We start from the raw sequence: 18,866 nt of genomic DNA, 5'->3' as shown, positions 1-18,866 counted from the left end.
CAGGAGGAAGGAGTGCCAGCACCTGGGACAGAGCAGTGCTGCAAGCAGGGACCAGGGGAGCTTGAGAGAGCTCCTGGCTAGCTGCTAGGGCCTGCAGGCTGAGGCCCTGAGATAAGGGCAGAAGAGGGTGCTGGAGTCACATGGTAAGCGGCCCTGGAACAATGGATCGCAGTTGCCACTGAGGGAGTAGCTGGACAGAGATTGCAGGTCCCCTGGAGAGATTGCAGCTCCCCCGGAAGGGGAGGGGGAACACAGAGTGTGGCACAGCCAGAGGGCAGTGTCACTAAAGATGCCACAGTCCTGGGAGTGGTGTGAGTCCTGGTACAAAAGTGATGGGAGCAATGCACCCCAGACGAGTGTGCCCCGGGAAGCAGAGCTAATTCCCATGACAGCCAGCAGGAGGCACCAGAATGGTGATTCGCACCCCGTCACAGGGAGTAATCTCTTTACTCTGCCTTAGTCTCCTGTTCCTCAAAGGGTTTTTGTGTCTGAGGTAATGGAGGAGGAGCTGAAGCAGGGAAGCGTCTCCTCCATATTCCCCACAAGAGACTAGGGGCCTGGGAAAATTGCTGAGGATATGAAGCCCAAGGATCACAGTATGGCCAATGGAGAGGTCTGAAAGGCATCAGGAGTGGCATCCATTGGTTGCTTGAACAAGGTCGGAGGAACCTGGGGCCTGTCTTTGGTGGAACTCCCCCTTCTTGTCAAAAGCGTCAGGATGGACAATCACTTGTCTGAAGTGTTGGGGAGCACTGGATCGAAATATTCAAATTGGAGGAAAATTCCTCCTCTTTAAGAGGGGGAGCCCCAGCTTTCTGAAAGTGTTGGAGAGTCAAGCGGCACACAGGGAAAGGTCCCACCTCCATGACCATGCTTGTCTCGGTACCGATAAGTTCTTACTACCAACTAACAAGGGAGACTCAGGAACCTCCAAAAGAAATAGATCCCCTGAATTCCTGCAGTACTGGGTGGGTTTGAAGAGCAGGGCTCCGTTCTGTTATTGGTACTGAGGGTATATGCTGCCCTGGCAAGTCCACTCTCGTCAAAGTAGTCAGTACCGATGAGGATGCCTCGGGGGCCACAGAAACCGCATGAGAAGCATATATTCCTGGTACTGAGGCCAACTTGGATATAGATGGTAATGAAAAATTTGTGGGTACTGTCCTCTGAGAGGTGGAATATTTCATTGATGCAGTGTCCTGCTTGTGCAGCACTGAACGTTTCATTACTGAGTTATGTTTGCTGCCCTTTTTCTCTGCTGAGCCCAGAGCCCTGGGTAGAGAATCAATACTAAGAGTGTCTGGAGCCTCAGCTGTATCCAGGGTAGAATATGAGGTTTCCACAGCGGTCTTGTTCTGTGGGGACCAAGGTCTTTTTGAGGTGGCATCTTTCTGTGGGAATGACTCAGTTTTCTGTGGGTATTCTCTGCGGATTTACTTCGGGTAGACCAAAGTAAATATGCCGAAGTTGACAGGGCACTGTGTTCGCCCAACACTGATGTCGGTGAGTGGGAGGGAGGTGGTCTCCTGGCCTGGATCTGAGGCTGGTTGGAGGGAATGCTCCATCATTAAGAGTCTGTTTTAGCTCCTGATTTTTTCTTGCCCTGTCCTTAAAACCAGAGCAGATGGAGCACCTCTGTGGGATATGAGACTCTCCCATGCAGCAGATACAACAGGAATGTCCATCGTTGACCAGGATGGCCTCCCGGCAAGAGACGCACCGCTTGAAGCCCAGAGAGTCTGGCATACCCCAGGGTAACAGTATGTAGGAGGGGAAGGTCCCCCTCCCCAGAGGGGAAAGAGATTGAAAGTCTCTCCTTTATCAGGGCACTGAGTAGCAGAACTGCTGGAAGCACATACTCCACCTGTTCTGACACAGGTGGTCAACCGGGAATTCACACCCCACTGGCCCTTTCTCCCCACATCACCAGTCAGGAGAACTAATAGGTGATGCAGTGGGTTTGCTCTCAACTGCACCTTTGCGGGAACAATCCCTCTCACACCTCCCAAGGCAGCAGTGCAGCTCTGCATGACCTTAATACAAGGCAGAGTAGGAACACCATAGCTGAGCCCTTTTTGAGGTACTTGGAATCTCAAAATAACAAGGAAACGCAGAGCAAGTGAAGTGCAAATAACTTCTGATCTAGCTGCGATGAGGGCAGGATTTCTGGGCTGCTGGCAAGGAAACAGCCCATCTTTGGCTGGGCCCTGCATGATGACTTTGCAACTGCTCTGGCACCTGAAGGGGATGAACACACCCAACCTGACAAACACGACCTTAGATAAAGAAACAAAGAGAAATGGTATTAAATATCCTAGTCCAATTGCCCTCCCACCCCAATCATAGGGAGTTACAAACACAGAGGGCCTACCTGGCAGAAATCCAGGAACATCCACAAAAGTGATCAGAGGAATGTTGAAAGCATCACAGAATCGAACAAAACGGGCTCCCTTCACAGAAGAATTTATGTCTAAACACCCTAGTGTTCAAAAACAGAGGACGACATATTTTATGGGGCTTTTAAACTGTTCTAATAAATTCGAACCTTCTGATAGTGCATTCAGGGTTCTATCAGGATCTCACTGTATAGTTTTTCTGTATTATCTTGTATTTCATCCAAATTATTCCTGTTTCTGTATTTCTAGTTGTGGAGGACTATTGTTTGTCTGATTCGTGATGTTCCCTCCCCCCCACACTTCACTTCAAGGTCACGGATAAAAAAATTTAAAACACCTAAGTGTAACTGAAAGGCAGAGAGACCTATGTGCTTTTAATATTATGGGATATTCTCCCATAATAATATAGCATGCTATAGGGTTATATTACTTTAACACTAAGAATGTGACATGTATTCTATCTGTATTCATATTATTTCTTTGTATTGCAACCACACAGAGAGGCCTCAATCAGATAGTGTCTGCGTTGTGGTAAGTGCTGTACAATTCTATGAGAGACAGTTCCTGCCCCAAAGAGCTTACAATCAAACAGTGCCATTTTAAAGTATTTTTGTATCCTTTTTTCTTTTCATTGCCATAAACCTTAGATAACTTCATCATTAAACATTATACATATGTCTCCACATCCAGTGTAAAACCACAACTTTACACTGACACACATAGCAACACCAGCATTTTCAGTTCATACAGTCAGAATTTAAGGCCACATGAGACCACCAGATCATCTAGTTTGACCTTTTGTATGGCACAGGCCACCACCACTACCCAGGACCCACACACTAACCCAACGACTGAAATAAGACCAAATTAAAATGAGATCCACAGGCAGAGAATAGGAGGGAGTGAGATGCACTAGCGCTTGAGGCCCCTGCAATTGCATGGAAATGATTAAGTGAGATATCTGCAGTGTTGTAGCTGTGTCAGTCCCAGGATATTAGCGACACCAGGTGGGTGAGGTAATATTTTATTGTTGCTGAGCTAGACAAGTTTTTGACCTACACAGAGCTCATCTTCAGTCTGGGAATGGCACTCAGTGTCACAGCTAAATACAAGATCAAACTGATAGTTTAGCATAAGTAGTTAGATATAGTCTAAGGGACCATTCCAGGTGAAGTGGTCCATTAATTATATCCAGATAATTCCTGCAAGTGCCCCATGCCCACATGCTACAGAGGAAGGTGAAACTCCCCCTAGGTCACTGCCAATCTGACCTGGAGGAAAATTACTTCCCAACCCCACATATGGCGATCAGTTAAATCCTGGGCATGTGAGCAAGAACCAGTCAAGCCAAGCACCTGAAAGAGAGAATGCTAGGTACTACCTGAGAGCCCTGGCCCACCCCATGCAGAGTCCCATCTCCAATCATGGTCATCCCTGATGCTTCACAGAAAGGAGATAAAAAAAATCTCCCAGAATACACTGGGCGAGGGGGGAGAAGATCCCTTCCTGACCTCTGCATGTGTCCAGCTGAAACCCTGAAGCTTGAGCTTTAGGAAAAAAGTTACCTTTTCCGTAACTGGAGTTTTTCGAGATGTGTTGCTTGTGTCTATTCCACAGTAGGTGTGCGTGCTTGCCACGTGCACCGGTGCTGGAGCTGCGCGCTCCCCCACACCCTCAGTTCCTTCTTACCAGACAACTCCAACAGAGGGAAAGGAGGGTGGGATGTGTAATGGACATGAGCAACACATCTCGAAGAACACCAGTTACGGAAAAGGTAACCGTTTTCTTTTCTTCGAGTGATTGCTCATGTGTATTCCACAGTAGGTGATTCCAAGCTATATCTGTTGGAGGTGGGTAGGAGTTCACAAGTTCCTAGGACGGAGGGCAGCCCTGCTGAACTCTGTGTCATCCCTGGTTTGGGAGACGATCGCATGTTGCGAGGTGAATGCGTGAACCGACGACCACGTGGCGGCCCTACAAATGTCCTGGCTGGGGATGTGGCCATGAAGGCAGCCGACAAGGCCTGTGCCCGGGTCATATGCCCTTGCAATGGGTGGCGGAAGAACGCCCGCCAGCTCGTAACAGGAACGGATGCACAAAGTGATCCGATTGGAAAGCCGTTGGGTGGAAATCGGCTGGCCTCTCGCGTGCTCAGCCGAGGCGACAAACAGTTGCGAGGACTTTCTGAATGGTTTAGTCCCCTCGAGGTAGAAAGCCAGAGCCCGACGCACGTCGAGCCTGTGGAGGTGGCATTCCTCACTGGAAGCATGAGGCTTGGGGCAGAGGACCAGTAGAAAAATGTCCTGACCCATGTGGTAGGCGGAGACCACTTGGAGGAACGCAGGGTGTGGGCGGAGCTGGACTTTGTCCTTATGAAAGACCGTCAGGGCCCTGAGCTCTGAGACTCGCCTGGCCGACGTGATAGCAATCAGGAAGGCCACCTTCCACAAGAGGTGAGACCAGGAACACATGGCCAGTGGTTCAAACGGGGGCCCTGTGAGACGAGCCAACACCAGGTTCAGATCCCACTGTGGAACCGGGGGTCTAGAATACAGGAAAAGACGGTCTAGATCCTTAAGGAACTGGCCAGTCATAGCATGGGAAAACACCGTGTGTCCTTGCACCTGCGAATGGAAGGCCGATATGGTCGCCAGGTGCACCTTGATGGACGAGGGCACCAGGCCCTGGGCCCTCAGGTGGAAGAGGTAATCAAGGATAAGCTGGATCGGGGTAGTCACTGGGGAGACACCCTGGTCCGCCGCCCGCCTAGAAAATCGGGACCAGGTCGCCAAATAAGCGCAGCAAGTGGAGGGCCATCTACTTTCGAGGAGGACGCGCTGAACTTGCTCTGAGCACGTTCTTTCTTCTCCACCTAACCACTGAGCAGCCACATCATAAGGTGAAGAGCCGCTAGGTTGGGATGGAGGAGGCGGCCCTGGTCCTGTGAGAGCAGGTCTGGGCGGAGTGGCAACCGCTGCGGCGGAACTACCACCAGGCCTGTGAGGGTCCCATACCAATCCTGCCTGGGCCTTGTCCGACTTTATCTTCTCCAGGACTCTGCTGATTAGAGGGAACGGGGGGAAGGCGTAGAGAAGCCGGCCTGACCAGGACAGGAGAAAGGCGTCGGAGATAGTGCCCCTCCCCAGGCTCCCCGAGAGCAGAACTGGGGGCATCGCTGGTTTTGCCGAGTCGCGAATAGGTCCACCTGGAGAGTTCCCCACCTTTGGAAGAGCTGTTGGACCACTTCCAGGTGCAGGGACCACTCGTGTTGCGAGAAGTCCCTGCTCAAGCAACTCGCCCTCTTGTTGCAGGCGCCCGGTAAATGGAAGGCATTCAGGTGTATGTCGTGGGCTATACAGAAGTCCCACAGCCTGAGGGCTTCGAGGCAGACGGCAGAGGAGCAGGCCCCGCCTTGAGAAGGGAAGCTTTATTGGGGTTGGATCCCTGATGAGGACTGGCGGGTTGCCACCGAGTGTCCCGTCAAAATCGCCTTTTCCCCGCCTGCTTGCCCTTGGAGGGTCCAGGCTGGGGGGCAGGCCGAGACTGCCTGTGATGGCATCTCTTATAGTCCCGTTGCTTCTTATGGGCAGCCTCATTCTTTGGGAGGGTGGCTGGGTTCGGAGTCTGCTGCAGCTTGAACTTAGGTTTTGCTGGAGCCGGGACATAGAGGCCCAGAGTCTGGAGGGTCGTGTGGGAGTCCTTCATGCCATGCAGCCTTGTATCTGTTTCCTCTGCGAACAGAGCTTTCCCATCAAATGGGAGATCCTGCATGGAAGATTGCGCCTTGCTGGAAAGCCCGGAGAGGAGCCATGATGCTCATCTCACGAACACCGTGGAGGCCATTGAATGTGTGGCCGCGTCCGCAGCATCTGAGGCAGCCTGCAGGGAAGCCCGAGCTGCCGTTGCCCCTTCCTCCACCAACGCCATGAACTCCTTCTTATCGCGCTCCTGGAGGGAGACGTTTGCAGTGTATATTGGAAAAGGGGTAAAAGAAATGCAAACAAAACATGGTACTTAATTAAAATCCTATTAGGGCTCCAAAAGAAGCCACAATAGGTTGTGCTCTCTTTTTCAAATCTATGTGCGTTTTGGAGCAGGAAGTAAAAAGTAATCAGAACTCTGGTGGAAGTGGAATGTGTTCCTTTTAAGACAGTCTCCAAGCTGCTAATAGCTTTGGATCCAAAAGCAAGCCAAAAAAGCCTCTGTGTGAATGCAAATTATCTAGCTGATGGGGGAAGGAGGAAACTGCCCATAAGTAGCAGCACAAAAACCCTGCAAATAATGAATACATCTGGACAGCAAACAAGCTACTAAAAGACTCAGATTATGGCCCTCCAGAAAAGGGAGGTGAAAAAACAAGTCAAGCCTGAAAATGAGGGGGACAGGTTAACCCTAAGACACTCTACAAGCATGCTGGCACCAGCAAAAGAATAACCCAAAATACCATGGATCTATGTTTTGTGTAGTTTGTCTGGAGTGTTTGTCCTGTTGCTAGCATCATTTTGTTTCAATGAACAGAAAACCTCATAACATGGGTGGGGATGGCTTCAAAAGGCTGACCTGGGAGGGAGATGTGTATGGGAATGCAAAATGCTCAAGTAGGAGGCCAGCACCTGTGTAATAGCTACCATGGTACCTGGAAATAGAACGGCAACTAAGGTGGGCCCCACAAGCCCTATGGGAATAATGAGAAGGGGAGGAGCTCACTGGGAATCAATGGCGGGGTGTGTGAAATGGTGTTTATACAGAGAAGATGTTTGGATGTGCCCCTCTCCTATGACTATGGAGGAGCAGTATCAATGGCCTATGGCAAGGGTGTTTTGCTGGAAATGTACATATTACTGGGGGCACAATTACACCAGCCCATGACCAAACTACACACACCTACATGCTGCTATCTGGACTTTAGTGCACAAATAAATCTGTAAATCTTATTGCTGTGAATAATCAAACCAGGGCATACTGCCTGATTCCATACCAAGTGGTTAAGTTGGTTTGGACAATAACCCATTTCTCTGTGGACATTCAATGGACTTATGATATGAACAAAAGCACGTAAAACCTGCAGGGGCAGCTTGTTGCAACTGCCAGCAACTGGACACATTAAAATCTTAACCCTGTCGAAGGAGGAGAGGCAGTGTTTTGGTGGTGGCTCGAATGTTGGACCATACTGCAGTCGTCTGGACTCGGTGTTGGTGTGGATTGTGTATTGTTAACTGTACTTGTGTTACGTTGCATATGGAGATAACCTGTAAGTAATGTAGTAAGCCCTCCCCACCCCGCAGTGTACTAAACAACCCAGACCCAACCTTCTCGGGCCCACTATAATGGGAAGTCTGGAACATTAATTGGAATAGATGTGGTATGCCCATACGAGAGAAGGTGCAGGGCACTATACTACACAAGGGGCAGTGGAACAAATGAAATATCAGCACCTTCCACCTTGATGCCTGGCCCTATCAGGAAATGTGGAACAGGGACACAGGCAAGGCTCTGTGGTATCAGAGTTGGGAAGGGGGACACCGAGGAAGGAAACTGGAATCATGCTTGCTGGAAGTTCAACCCAATAAACATCAAATTGTTTGCACCTTTGGACTTCAGGTATTGTTGCTCTCTGTTCATGCGAGAAGGACCAGGGAAGTGAGAGGGTGAAGGAATAAGCTCCCTAACAGGGATGAGCTACCGCAAAGCTGGAGCAAAGCAGTTCTGATGCACCTTCATTGGCAGCAAGAAGGAACTGAGGGTGGGGGGAGCATGCAGCTCCCCTTATACCACGCCGGGGAGGCGCCACTCCAGGGGTCACGGGGGGCACTCCCCCCCTACAGGTACTGCTAGGGGAAAAACTTCCAGCACCGATGCACGTGGCGAGCACGCACACCTACTGTGGAATACACATGAGCAATCACTTGAAGAACAACATAAGATATAAACCAGAAATGAGCCCTACAACTGTTGAGCTTTAACCTCCACTCACACATAACTCCTTCATACAACTGTACTCATAAATTTGTCCAGCTCTCTCTTAAAACTAATTAAGTTGTTTGCCTGCACAACTCCTACTGAGAGGCTGTTCCAGAACCTCACTCCTCTGATGGCTAGAAACCTTCTTCTAATTTCCAGCCTGAATTTGTTCTGGCCAGTTTATATCCACTTGTTCTTGTGCCAACACTGTCCTTTAGCTTAAACAGCTCTTCACTCTCCCTGGTATTTACCCCTCTAATGTATTTATAGACAGCAATCATATCCCCTCTGTCTTCTTTTTGCTAGACTAAACAAGTCAAGATCTTCCAGTCTCCTCTAATAAGACAGACTCTCCATTATCCTGATCATCCTAATACGTCTTCTCTGCACTTGTTCCACTTTAAATTAATCTTCCTTGAACATGAATGACCAGAACGGTACACCGTATTCCAGATGAAGTCTTACCAGTGCCTTGTACAAAGGCATTAATAAGTCTCTCTTTCTACTGGAAATGCCTCATCTGATACATCCTAAGAGGCACATTTGCCTTTTTACAGCCTCATATTGGTGCTCCTAGTTACCTTATGATGGACTCTCACACCCAGGTCTCGCTCTTCCTCTGATGCTTCCAGCTGATGTAACACAAATTCTTATTATTGGACCCTAAGTGCATGACCTTGCTCTTTGTACTTTTAAATTTCATCCCATTTCTATCACTCCAGTCTTCAAGGTCATCCAGATCTTCCTGTATAATATTCTGATTCTCCTCTGCATTGAAGATGCCTCCCAACTTTGTTTCATACTTTTTTGAGCCAAAGTCTTAAATAAAAATATTGAATAAGATTGGTCCAAAGTCTGATCCTTGAGGAACTCCACTAATAACTCACCTCCAGCCTGATGGTTCACCTCTCAGCATAACCTTCTCCCTTTTAGCCAATTCCTTCTCCATCTTCCCTAATTTAACTAATAATTTCCCATGTGGGTACCATGTCAAATGTTTTACTGAAGTTCAGGTATATTACATCTGCTGCACTTCCCTTATCTAAAAAAATCAGTCAGTTTCTCAAAGAAGAAAATCAGGTTAGTCTGGCATGATCAAACTTTGGTGAACCCATGTTGCATTACCTCCCCTTTACCATTTACCTCTATGAGGTTTATTCCTTCCTTCACAATTTGCTCTAAAATCTTGCATACTACTGAGGTCAGACTAACAGGTCTGCAATTGCCCAGATCACTTTTCTTCTCTTTCTTAAATAGAGGTATGATGTTAGCTATTCTCCAGTCATATGGTTCTATCCCCAAATAATACATTTATTAAAAATCCTTGCTACTGGACTAACAATCTCATGTGCCAGTTCTTTCAGTATTCTAGGATGGAAGCTATTTAGTCCCCACCCCGATTTGAGTGCATTAAGCTTTAAATTTTTCTTCCACCTCAGAAGTGGTCATTTCCATTTCTAGATGCTCATTTCCATCAGCCGTATTGCATCCATGCACGTGTTCCACATTATCATCGTTACTGAAAACGGAGGCAAAGTAGTCATTTTAATTTTATCCCCTTCCCATTCACACTGCATAGCAGCCCAACCTCATCCTTCTTTATTCTCTGTTTATTTATAGAACTAAAAAAAAATTATTTATTTTAATTTCCTTGGCAACAGCTAATGCAGCTTGACTTTAGCAATTCTCACTTTATTCCTACATTTTCTAACCTCCGTGATGTAGCTTTCTTGCTAATCAACCCCCCTTTGCATTCCCTACAGGCTCTCTGCCTAATCCTAATAACCTTTTTGAGGTGGTTATTCATACACCTGGAGCCTTTCCCTTCTTTTCCCCCTTTCTTGGGATGAAAATTTCAGATAGTTTTTGTATAACTGATTTGAAGAAATTCCAAGTCTCATCCACAGTTAAGTCCTTGAGCTTTTCAGTCAAGCTGATTTTTTTAACTAATTTCCTTAATCTCTGAAAGTCTGCCCTTCTGAAATTAAAAACCATAGTTGATGACCTTGTTTTAGTTATCCTTTAATTTAAATTGAATCAACCTGTTATCACTTGATCCAAAGTTCTTTCCTAAGACCAGCTCTATTATGTCCTTGCTACTTACTAAAACACTCAAAGTTTCCATGCCAAAAAACAAATAAAATGTATATATTTTATCATATTTAATCTATACAAAACCAATACAGAACAGAGATAGCCTTGAGCTTTTAGACATCTTTGCCAAAATTAAAACTATTGAATCAAAAGCAAAACAGCAGTAAAACCTGCTATATTGTCTCAGGTACCAGTATGATAGTTAGCAATTTAACTCAGCAAATGTTTGTATTTGATCAAGTTGTTCTTCAGAAAAAGAACCACCAGGGGTAGTCATACAACCATCTAATTGTCTCAAAAATGTAATTTACCACATAGAGACAACTTCATTTAACACAGGGAACAAAACTCCCTTCAAAGTAACGTAAGAATTCCCATACCAGCTCAGACCAGGGATCTATCTTTAAAAAAGGGGAAAAAAGTGATCCGGGCAACTACAGGCCTGTCAGTTTGACATCTGTAGCATGCAAGATCTTGGAAAAAAATTTGAAGGAAAAAGTAGTCAAGGACATTGAGGTCAATGGTAATTGGGACAAAATACAACATGGTTTTACAAAAGGTAGATCGTGCCAAACCAACCTGGTCTCCTTCTTTGAGAGAGTAACAGATTTTTTTAAACAAAGGAAATGCAGTGGATCGAATTTACCTCGATTTCAGTAAGGCATTTGATACGGTTCCACATGGGGAATTATTAGCTAAATTGGAAAAAATGGGGATCAATATGAAAATTGAAAGGTGGATGAGGAACTGGTTAAAAGGGAGACTACAACAGATCATACCGAAAGGTGAATTGTCAGGCTGGAGGGAGGTTACTAGTGGAGTTCCTCAGGGATCGGTTTTGGGACCAATCTTATTTAATCTTTTCATTACTGACCTTGGCACAAAAAGTGGGAATGCGCTAATAAAGTTTGCAGATGACACAAAGCTGGGAGGTATTGCCAATACAGAGAAGGTCCGGGATTATCATACAGGAAGATCTGGATGACCTTGTAAACTGGAGTAATAGTAATAGGATGAAATTTAATAGTGAATATACAAGGTCATGCATTTAGGGATTAATAACAAGAACTATTGTTATAAGCTGGGGAGGCATCAGTTGGAAGTAACAGAGGCGGAGAAGGACCTCGGAATATTGGTTGATCACAGGATGACTATGAGCCGCCAATGTGATATGGCCGTGAAAAAAGCTAATGCGGTCTTGGGATGCATCAAGTGAGGTATTTCCAGTAGAGATAAGGAGGTGTTCGTACCGTTATACAAGGCACTGGTGAGACCTCATCTGGAATACTGTGTGCAGTTATGGTCTCCCATGTTTAAGAAGGATGAATTCAAACTGGAATAGGTTCAGAGAAGGGCTACTAGGATGACCCGAGGAATGGAAAACCTGTCTTATGAAAGTAGACTCAAAGAGCTTGGCTTGTTTAGCCTAACCAAAAGAAGGCTGAGGGGAGATATGATTGCTCTCTATAAATATATCAGAAGAATAAATACCAGGGAGAGAGAGGAATTATTTAAGCTCAATACCAGTGTGGACACAAGAACAAATGGATATAAACTGGCTATGGCTATCAGGAAGTTTAGACTTGAAATTAGAAAAAGGTTTCTAACCATCAGAGAACTGAAATTCTGGAACAGCCTTCCAAGGGAGTAGTGGGGGCAAAAGACATATCTGGCTTCAAGACTAAGCTTGATAAATTTATGGAGGGGATGGTATAATAGGATAGCCTAATTTTGGCAATTAATTCATCTTTGACTACTAGAAGTAAATATGCCCAATGGCTTGTGATGGGATGGGATCTGAGTTACTACAGAGAATTCTTTCCTGGGTGTCTGGCTAGTGAGTCTTGCCCACATGCTCAGGATTTAGCTAATCGCCATATTTGGGGGTCGGGAAGGAATTTTCCTCCAGGGCAGATTGGCAGAAGCCCTGGGGTTTTTTCGCCTTCCTCTGCAGTGTGGGGCACGGGTCACTTGCTGGAAGAGTCTCTGCACCTTAAAGTCTTTAAACCATGATTTGAGGACTTCAATGGCTCAGACACAGGTTTGATACAGGGGTGGGTGGGTGAGATTCTGTGGCCTGCGTTGTGCAGGAGTCAGACTAGATGATCATAATGGTCCCTTCTGACCTTAAAGTCTATGATTTTATGATTCTATAATCCAGTAACAGTAACCTATGGCTAGTACTAGAGAGATGTCAGAGAAATATGAAAGGGAAATAAGTTAGTTACAGATTATTGTATGCCCTGAAACACAGGGTTTATAGCCTTTCCACATTTTTTCATCCTTTAAAAAGAATTCTTACTATGTTAACTCCAGATGTGCTTATTATCAAACAAAATGTTTAAAGTCTGTTAAGCTCTTGACCTCAATTAATTATACATAGATATAATGGCAATAAGCTCCACAGGCTAGTTGTGTGTTATGTGAAAAAGCACTACATTTATCAGATTTCAATTTGCTGGCTATTGATTTCACTGAATGCCTCTTTGTTTGTTTACTGTGAGAAAAGATGACTAGAAGTGCCTGAACTGCCCTCTCCATACTGTTTATTTGATATAACTTTATCATGTCCTTCAGATCCGCCATCTTGATAAACGAAATGGTTCTAATCTTTTCATTCATTCTTCATATGGCAGTTTTTCTAGGTCCCTAGTCATTCTCGCTGGCTGCCTGTGAATCCTCTCTCTTTCAGTTGTGTCTAGGGTTGCCAACTATCTAATCACGCACATCCAAAGACCCGTGCCCAGTCCCTTCCCGAGGCCACGCCACTGTCCTGCTCCTTCACCAAGGTCCCACCCCTCACTCACTGCATCCCCCTGCCTCCTTGCTTGCTCTTCCCCACCCTCACTCATTTTCACTAGTCTGGGGCAGGGGGTTGAATCCAGGAGCGGGTGTGGGCTCTGGGCTGGGGTGGAGGAGGGAGTGTGGGTTCTGAGAGGGAGTTTGGGTGTTGGAGGGGGAGAGGGGTGGAGTTTGGTTGCGGGCTCTGGTCTAGGGCAGGGGTGCAGGAGGGGATGAGGTGTGCAGCGCTTACCTTAGGTGGCTCCTGAAAGTGACCGGCACATTCCTCTGGCAGCATCTTCTAAGAGGGGGGGCCAGGGGGTCTCTGCGCACCATTGCCCATAGGCACCGCCCCTGCAGCTCCCACTGACCACAGTTCCTGGCCAATGGGAGCTGCAGAGTCGGTGCTTGGGGTGGGGGCAGCACATGGAGACCCCCTCTCCCCTCCCCCAGGGCCGCAGGGATATACTGACTGCTTCCGGGAGCGGCGTGGAGCTAAGACAGGTAGGGAGCCTGCCTTAGCTCCACTGCGCTGCCGGACTTTTATCACCCAAAATCTCCTGGTTTGGCTGAAGTAGCCTCCAGGAGACTCCCGGCGAAAGCGGGAGGGTTGGCAAACCTAGCTGTGTCTGTTTGGCTAGGAAGCCCAAACAGCATATTCCATGTGATGAGGTACCACTGATTTATAGTATGGATTTAGAATTCTTTCAGTAGTATCCTCTCTCATTTATTATGCATCCTTAGCTGCACACTGAGCAGAGGTTTTCACTGAGCTGACCAGTAAGATGCATGTTGTCTTTTCTGAGTGGTAGCAGTTGAGAATAGTTTTTATTCCAGACAATATAAATAATCTTACACTGGTCAACATGCAATTTTATCTGCCATCATGCTATGCTGCCCATCTAACTAGTTTTGCTTAGTCCCACTGAAGTTTTTCATTCGTTTCTCTAATCTTGACACAAAATTATTTAGGCTCATAATCTGCAAATTTTGTCACTGTTTACCCCACTTTTCCAGATCATTAATATGTGACATAAAATGCAATTCCACCACAGAACCTATTCCACTATTAAACTTCTAGGGGAAAGCGAATCATAGACCCAACTTTTAGACACTCAAAGTAAACCTAGTTACTATGGCGACATATGTCTTCACAATGTGTGTAATAAACAAAACACAATTAGCAGTCAGCTTACAAACACCCAGCACCAGGCAGCTAGCTCCTACCTGATGCCACTTTAGGTTGATTACCCACTATTCCAACAGTTCTTCCATTCATCCTTGCAAATCCAACAATGATGTTCCCAGCATAGGAGGGCATGATTTCAAAAAATTCCCTCTCGTCAACAATCTGCAAGAATGAGATTTAGACAGAATCCTCAGGGCTAGATGCTGGGAGTTACAACAATACCAATATTACAGGGAAAGAAAAAACACTGCTTGGGAATTAGAAGGTTTTAAAAATGAATCTCTCTCTCCTTTACAAATGCATACGTCAATATGTTTTTGATGCTGCGTTTACTTTTGAATATATATCAGAGTGCTCCTTCAGCATGACACCAAAGCAAACCTTTTAAAGGATTCCCTTGTAATAAGGGCACTTTTCTAGTTTTCAAAGACCCTCAGTTAGTGTAATTCCATTCCATTCCATTCCATTCATTTCAGTTGAGCCATGACAATTAACACCAGCTGAGGATCTGCCCCACATCTTTACACTGGTACAGACAAACTCCTGGTTTGCATGTCAAACAGAGATCACTGACCCCCCACTTGGTAAGGCAACTCCCATCTTTTCATGTACTGTGTATATATACACCTGTCTACTGTATTTTCCACTCCACGCATCTGATGAAGTGGGTTTTAGCCCACGAAAGCTTATGCCCATATAAATTTGTCAGTCTCTAAGGTGCCACAAGGACTCCTTGTTTTTATACTATGTCAGTGGCATCTATCTAACTGAGACAGTAAGAGAAACAAGGCAGGGCTGTCTCCCTGAAAAGCAATTCTCAGCCATGCTCTGCTTTTACCACCTATAGGGACAGGCAAGGAAGATTCTTCAAACCTCCCTCATAGCCAAATTACTTTCTGTGCCCCACCGCCTCACAGGTCAGGGCTAAATTCCTCATACCAGCCCTTATTCCTAGGGATGGGCTTCTCAGTGTGTGTTCTGTAAAGTGACGCCCACAAAGATGCAAAGCAAAGTTCACATATTCATAAGTGTGCATAATTATAGTAGTGATACCCATATTATGGGTTCCTAACACTTTATCATGAACCCCTGTTTTCAGCTGCTTACAATAACTTTGCCTACCAATCATTCAGGCTGCAGTTTTCCATGCTTGGTCTCTGTCTCAGAATGTTTTGTTAAGTTTGAGTGAAAGCAGTTCAGCTATTTCTGAGTACATGTTAAGGACAGACAGTTGTAATGATGCAAAAATGTTTGACCATATTTTAAACAGCTCTGTGCCTCAGGGTGGGATTTTCAACAGCACCTGGCCTAGGAGCACAAGTCCTATTGAAAGTTAGTTGGACTTTTCTCTCTAACTCACATAGGCACTTGTGAAAATCCCATCCTCTCTTTCGGAGCAGGTGCTTGAATTTTGGCGGGAGGATAAGCCCTTTGCTTACCCCATGACAATTCACCCACATGTGGCAAAGTTTTTAGCTCTCACAGCAGAATGTGACGAGGTTTGCACCTTCATATTCAGAACATTTCACCTACACTGAACATGCTCCCAGACCCCACTGAGCCTCTGGCACTATTCTGAAGCAGCTCCCCAGAGCTGAACTGCCAGATAAACTGCATCCTGTTACTCATGCTTTGCCCCATCAGAATACCATTTGGTTAGAGGAAAACGCTGGAAGCCATTAGACCATGATTTCTGTGATTTCATCTTTTCTACAGACCAATATTAATAAGTCCATGCACATACACTCTACTTTAGCAGGCAAATATCAGTGTCACCACCTATTTTACAGGCTCGATGGAGATTGGACAGTCACTTCTGTCAAACCTGAGACTATATCCTAATATGGAAGAGCTAATTCACACCACTTTTTCTACACTGCCTCTCAGAAAAACTGAAAAATCTAAGTGCCAGGGCACGCTCCCAGTACAGTTGAGCTATTCTTGTATATGTAACCCACTGCTTCAGTGTGTTGCACACTATCCCCTTGTGGCTGGTCCACAGAGGATAACAGCATATGACACCTAACATTTAACTCAAGTGGTAGAGCTCTGTGCCATAAATCTGGAGGTATAAAATTCAAACCCTGATGATGACCCACAGGGGAAATTGTAACAATCGCATGATATTTATTTTTTGTTAAAAAACGTGAAAAATATGTTAAGAACATTAAGACTGCAAAATAAAGCACTAAAAAAGTTACAAATCCCCAGTATGAATATTGCTCAAGTATCCTTAATGTTACATCTGCATTATGATATCACATATTATTTTCCACAGGACACCTGTGCCTCATTCCATGCAACTTTAATTCTGGTATTTCCAAACTTCTGAGTGCTTGACCTCGGAAACTTAATAATATTCTTTTAATTCAAGTTTCTACGAATAGATTGGAATCACCAAAGTTTGTTTCCCTTTAAATTAAGGAAAACAGTAAAACACACAACATTATTTAAACACTTAAGAGAAATAAAAAGATAAGGGCACTAAGGTGTACAATTTTCCAGTTTTTTATCTGGGGACTGTCTTATCCACTTTTTAAGAAAAGAAACATGAACAATACTGTCTTCCATCTATGTGATGGATGGACATTTGAAGAGGAAAATGAGTCCTAAAGACAAATCCCAAATCTAAAATTCCTTTCATACATTAGATTCCTTATTTTTGCAATTTTTGTTACCTCTGGGTTTATGATCAATGCATGGAGAAAGAATTATCTGAATGGCTATTGTGAACACAGAGTTAATTGTAAGTAGGTCTCCTGTGGCATTCTGCTAGTTTGCTTCCAGCATTTTGAGCCATTTAATAATTTGTCACATAAGTACTTTTTTTTAAGAACAGAAGGCTTACCGAATGTACAATGTCGACCATATCATAGGCTTTAGTAGACTCCATTGGGACAACTGTGTCCAGCTCAGGAACCAAGCGATTACTTCAGACAAAATGCAAAGTAATTAAAAATGACATGAGTATTCACAAAATTAGATTAATTTCCATACAGAAGACATACACCTTTAACTCCTCCCATTGTGGACTGCTTGACAAGAATCTATCTGGATGCTGGCATCTTCAGCCAAGCCTTTCAAATACAGAGAAAAATAATAATTTCTTAGTTTTAACCTGGTGACTTGTGCATTAAGAAATAGAACAGCGGTGTGTGTGTGTGTGTGTGTTCTTGCAGGACTACAGGATCTGTACATCTTCCGTCTGCTGCAGGCTCTGCTGGCCACCGTAACACAGGAGCCAGCTGCTACCAAGAGATGGTAAGGTGGGGGAGACAGAATATAGTTTTTAAGGGAAAGGAGAGAAGCCTTCTCATTTTTGTCTCCCCAATCATTGGGTTGGACACAGTTGGAGGGCAGGAGGGGGAAGGGAGAGAATCACCAGTGAGGAAAAAGTTGCCTGTAACCATACAAAGTTCTAGTCAACCTGTCTAAATTAAAAGAAATAAAATTACTGCTCTTTATATCAGCCCTAAAGCAGTGATGCAAATCCATGGGCTGATGTCTTTCCTGTCTGAGTTATATGGGGGAGCTGGGATGGGGGACTTCTCTCCTTTGCTTTCTCCACTGGCCACAAAGTCTTTTGCACAAGGGAGAAGACATTTATTAATGGAATAAAACTGGCAGGAATACACAGTAAAATAGTTTGTCATGTGGCGGTTATAATATTTTACTCAAATGTTTCCCTAAAATCATTATCTAAAGAAATCCTTAATTTGAAGAAAACAACTGATTTTAATTAAATCATGCTAAAAATAAAAGAAGATATACATTTGACAAACTCAGAGATATCAACTGTCCAGAAAATGTTTGGGTATAAATGGCTAAAAAATTCTGCAAGATACTTGGGAATCCAATCTCAAGTAACCTAGAGGAGCTCTACAATGGAAACATCAAACCATCACAGGAAATACACAGAGCTCTGGAGTGCTGGAGGAATACAACAGTCTCTTGGTGAGAGACAATAGCCCTCAATAAAATGGACGTTTAGCCCAGGATACTAGTCTTGTTTCAAAGCCTTCTTCAAATCATAAAACTCCAGCAGTTATCCAGAGGATGCTGTTAGAATTCTACAAGTAAGAGAAGGCTGAGAATGGGTGCAGCTACTTTACACAGACCCACTACGCAGAATGCACTAGCTGCTCCAAACATAATATGGTTCTATCAAACCAGCCAACTGTAGGCAGCTGCTGGTTGGTTGAAGCACTCTAATCCAGGCAAATACTAGTTTTTATTGAACAAGAAAATTTCAGTAATATTTCTAGGTTATCAAGGATTAATAAAATTACACCTCCAGAAATCTGTAGGCACCCCTTGGCACGGGCCTCTGTAATGGGGTCTATAAACCTCATACGGAGCGTAGACAGAGGGGGAGGACAGTTCTTCCTGTTTACAAACAAGCAGCTTGATCACATCCCCCACGCAGCTGCCAGAACTGCCAATCA

At 45.0% G+C, this 18,866-nt stretch overlaps 1 protein-coding gene across 5 annotated transcripts in view; it reads right to left on the bottom strand.

The window, feature by feature from the left end:
• Positions 1-18,866, bottom strand: part of PCCB (propionyl-CoA carboxylase subunit beta) — a 73,203-nt gene that overhangs the window by 8,948 nt on the left and 45,389 nt on the right. For 3 of the 5 annotated variants that reach the window (XR_010590382.1, XM_005310261.4, XM_024111472.3), the window contains 3 exons: positions 17,270-17,351; positions 14,460-14,583; positions 2,372-2,479 (listed from right to left, as the gene is read on the bottom strand). Coding sequence is in view for 3 of the 5 variants with exons in the window: in XM_005310261.4 (XP_005310318.4) it covers positions 2,372-2,479; positions 14,460-14,583; positions 17,270-17,351 (314 nt within the window). In the remaining 2 variants the exon portion in view is untranslated. The remainder of the gene's footprint in view (positions 1-2,371; positions 2,480-14,459; positions 14,584-17,269; positions 17,352-18,866) is intronic. The other 2 variants (XR_010590383.1, XM_042853479.2) reach the window with 1 other exon arrangement.

Source organism: Chrysemys picta, chromosome 9 (genome assembly GCF_011386835.1).
Source record: "Chrysemys picta bellii isolate R12L10 chromosome 9, ASM1138683v2, whole genome shotgun sequence".
NCBI classification, from domain to species: domain Eukaryota; kingdom Metazoa; phylum Chordata; order Testudines; family Emydidae; genus Chrysemys; species Chrysemys picta.
The sequence above is the reverse complement of the archived record's forward strand: the minus strand, read 5'-3'. Positions and strand labels throughout refer to the sequence as shown.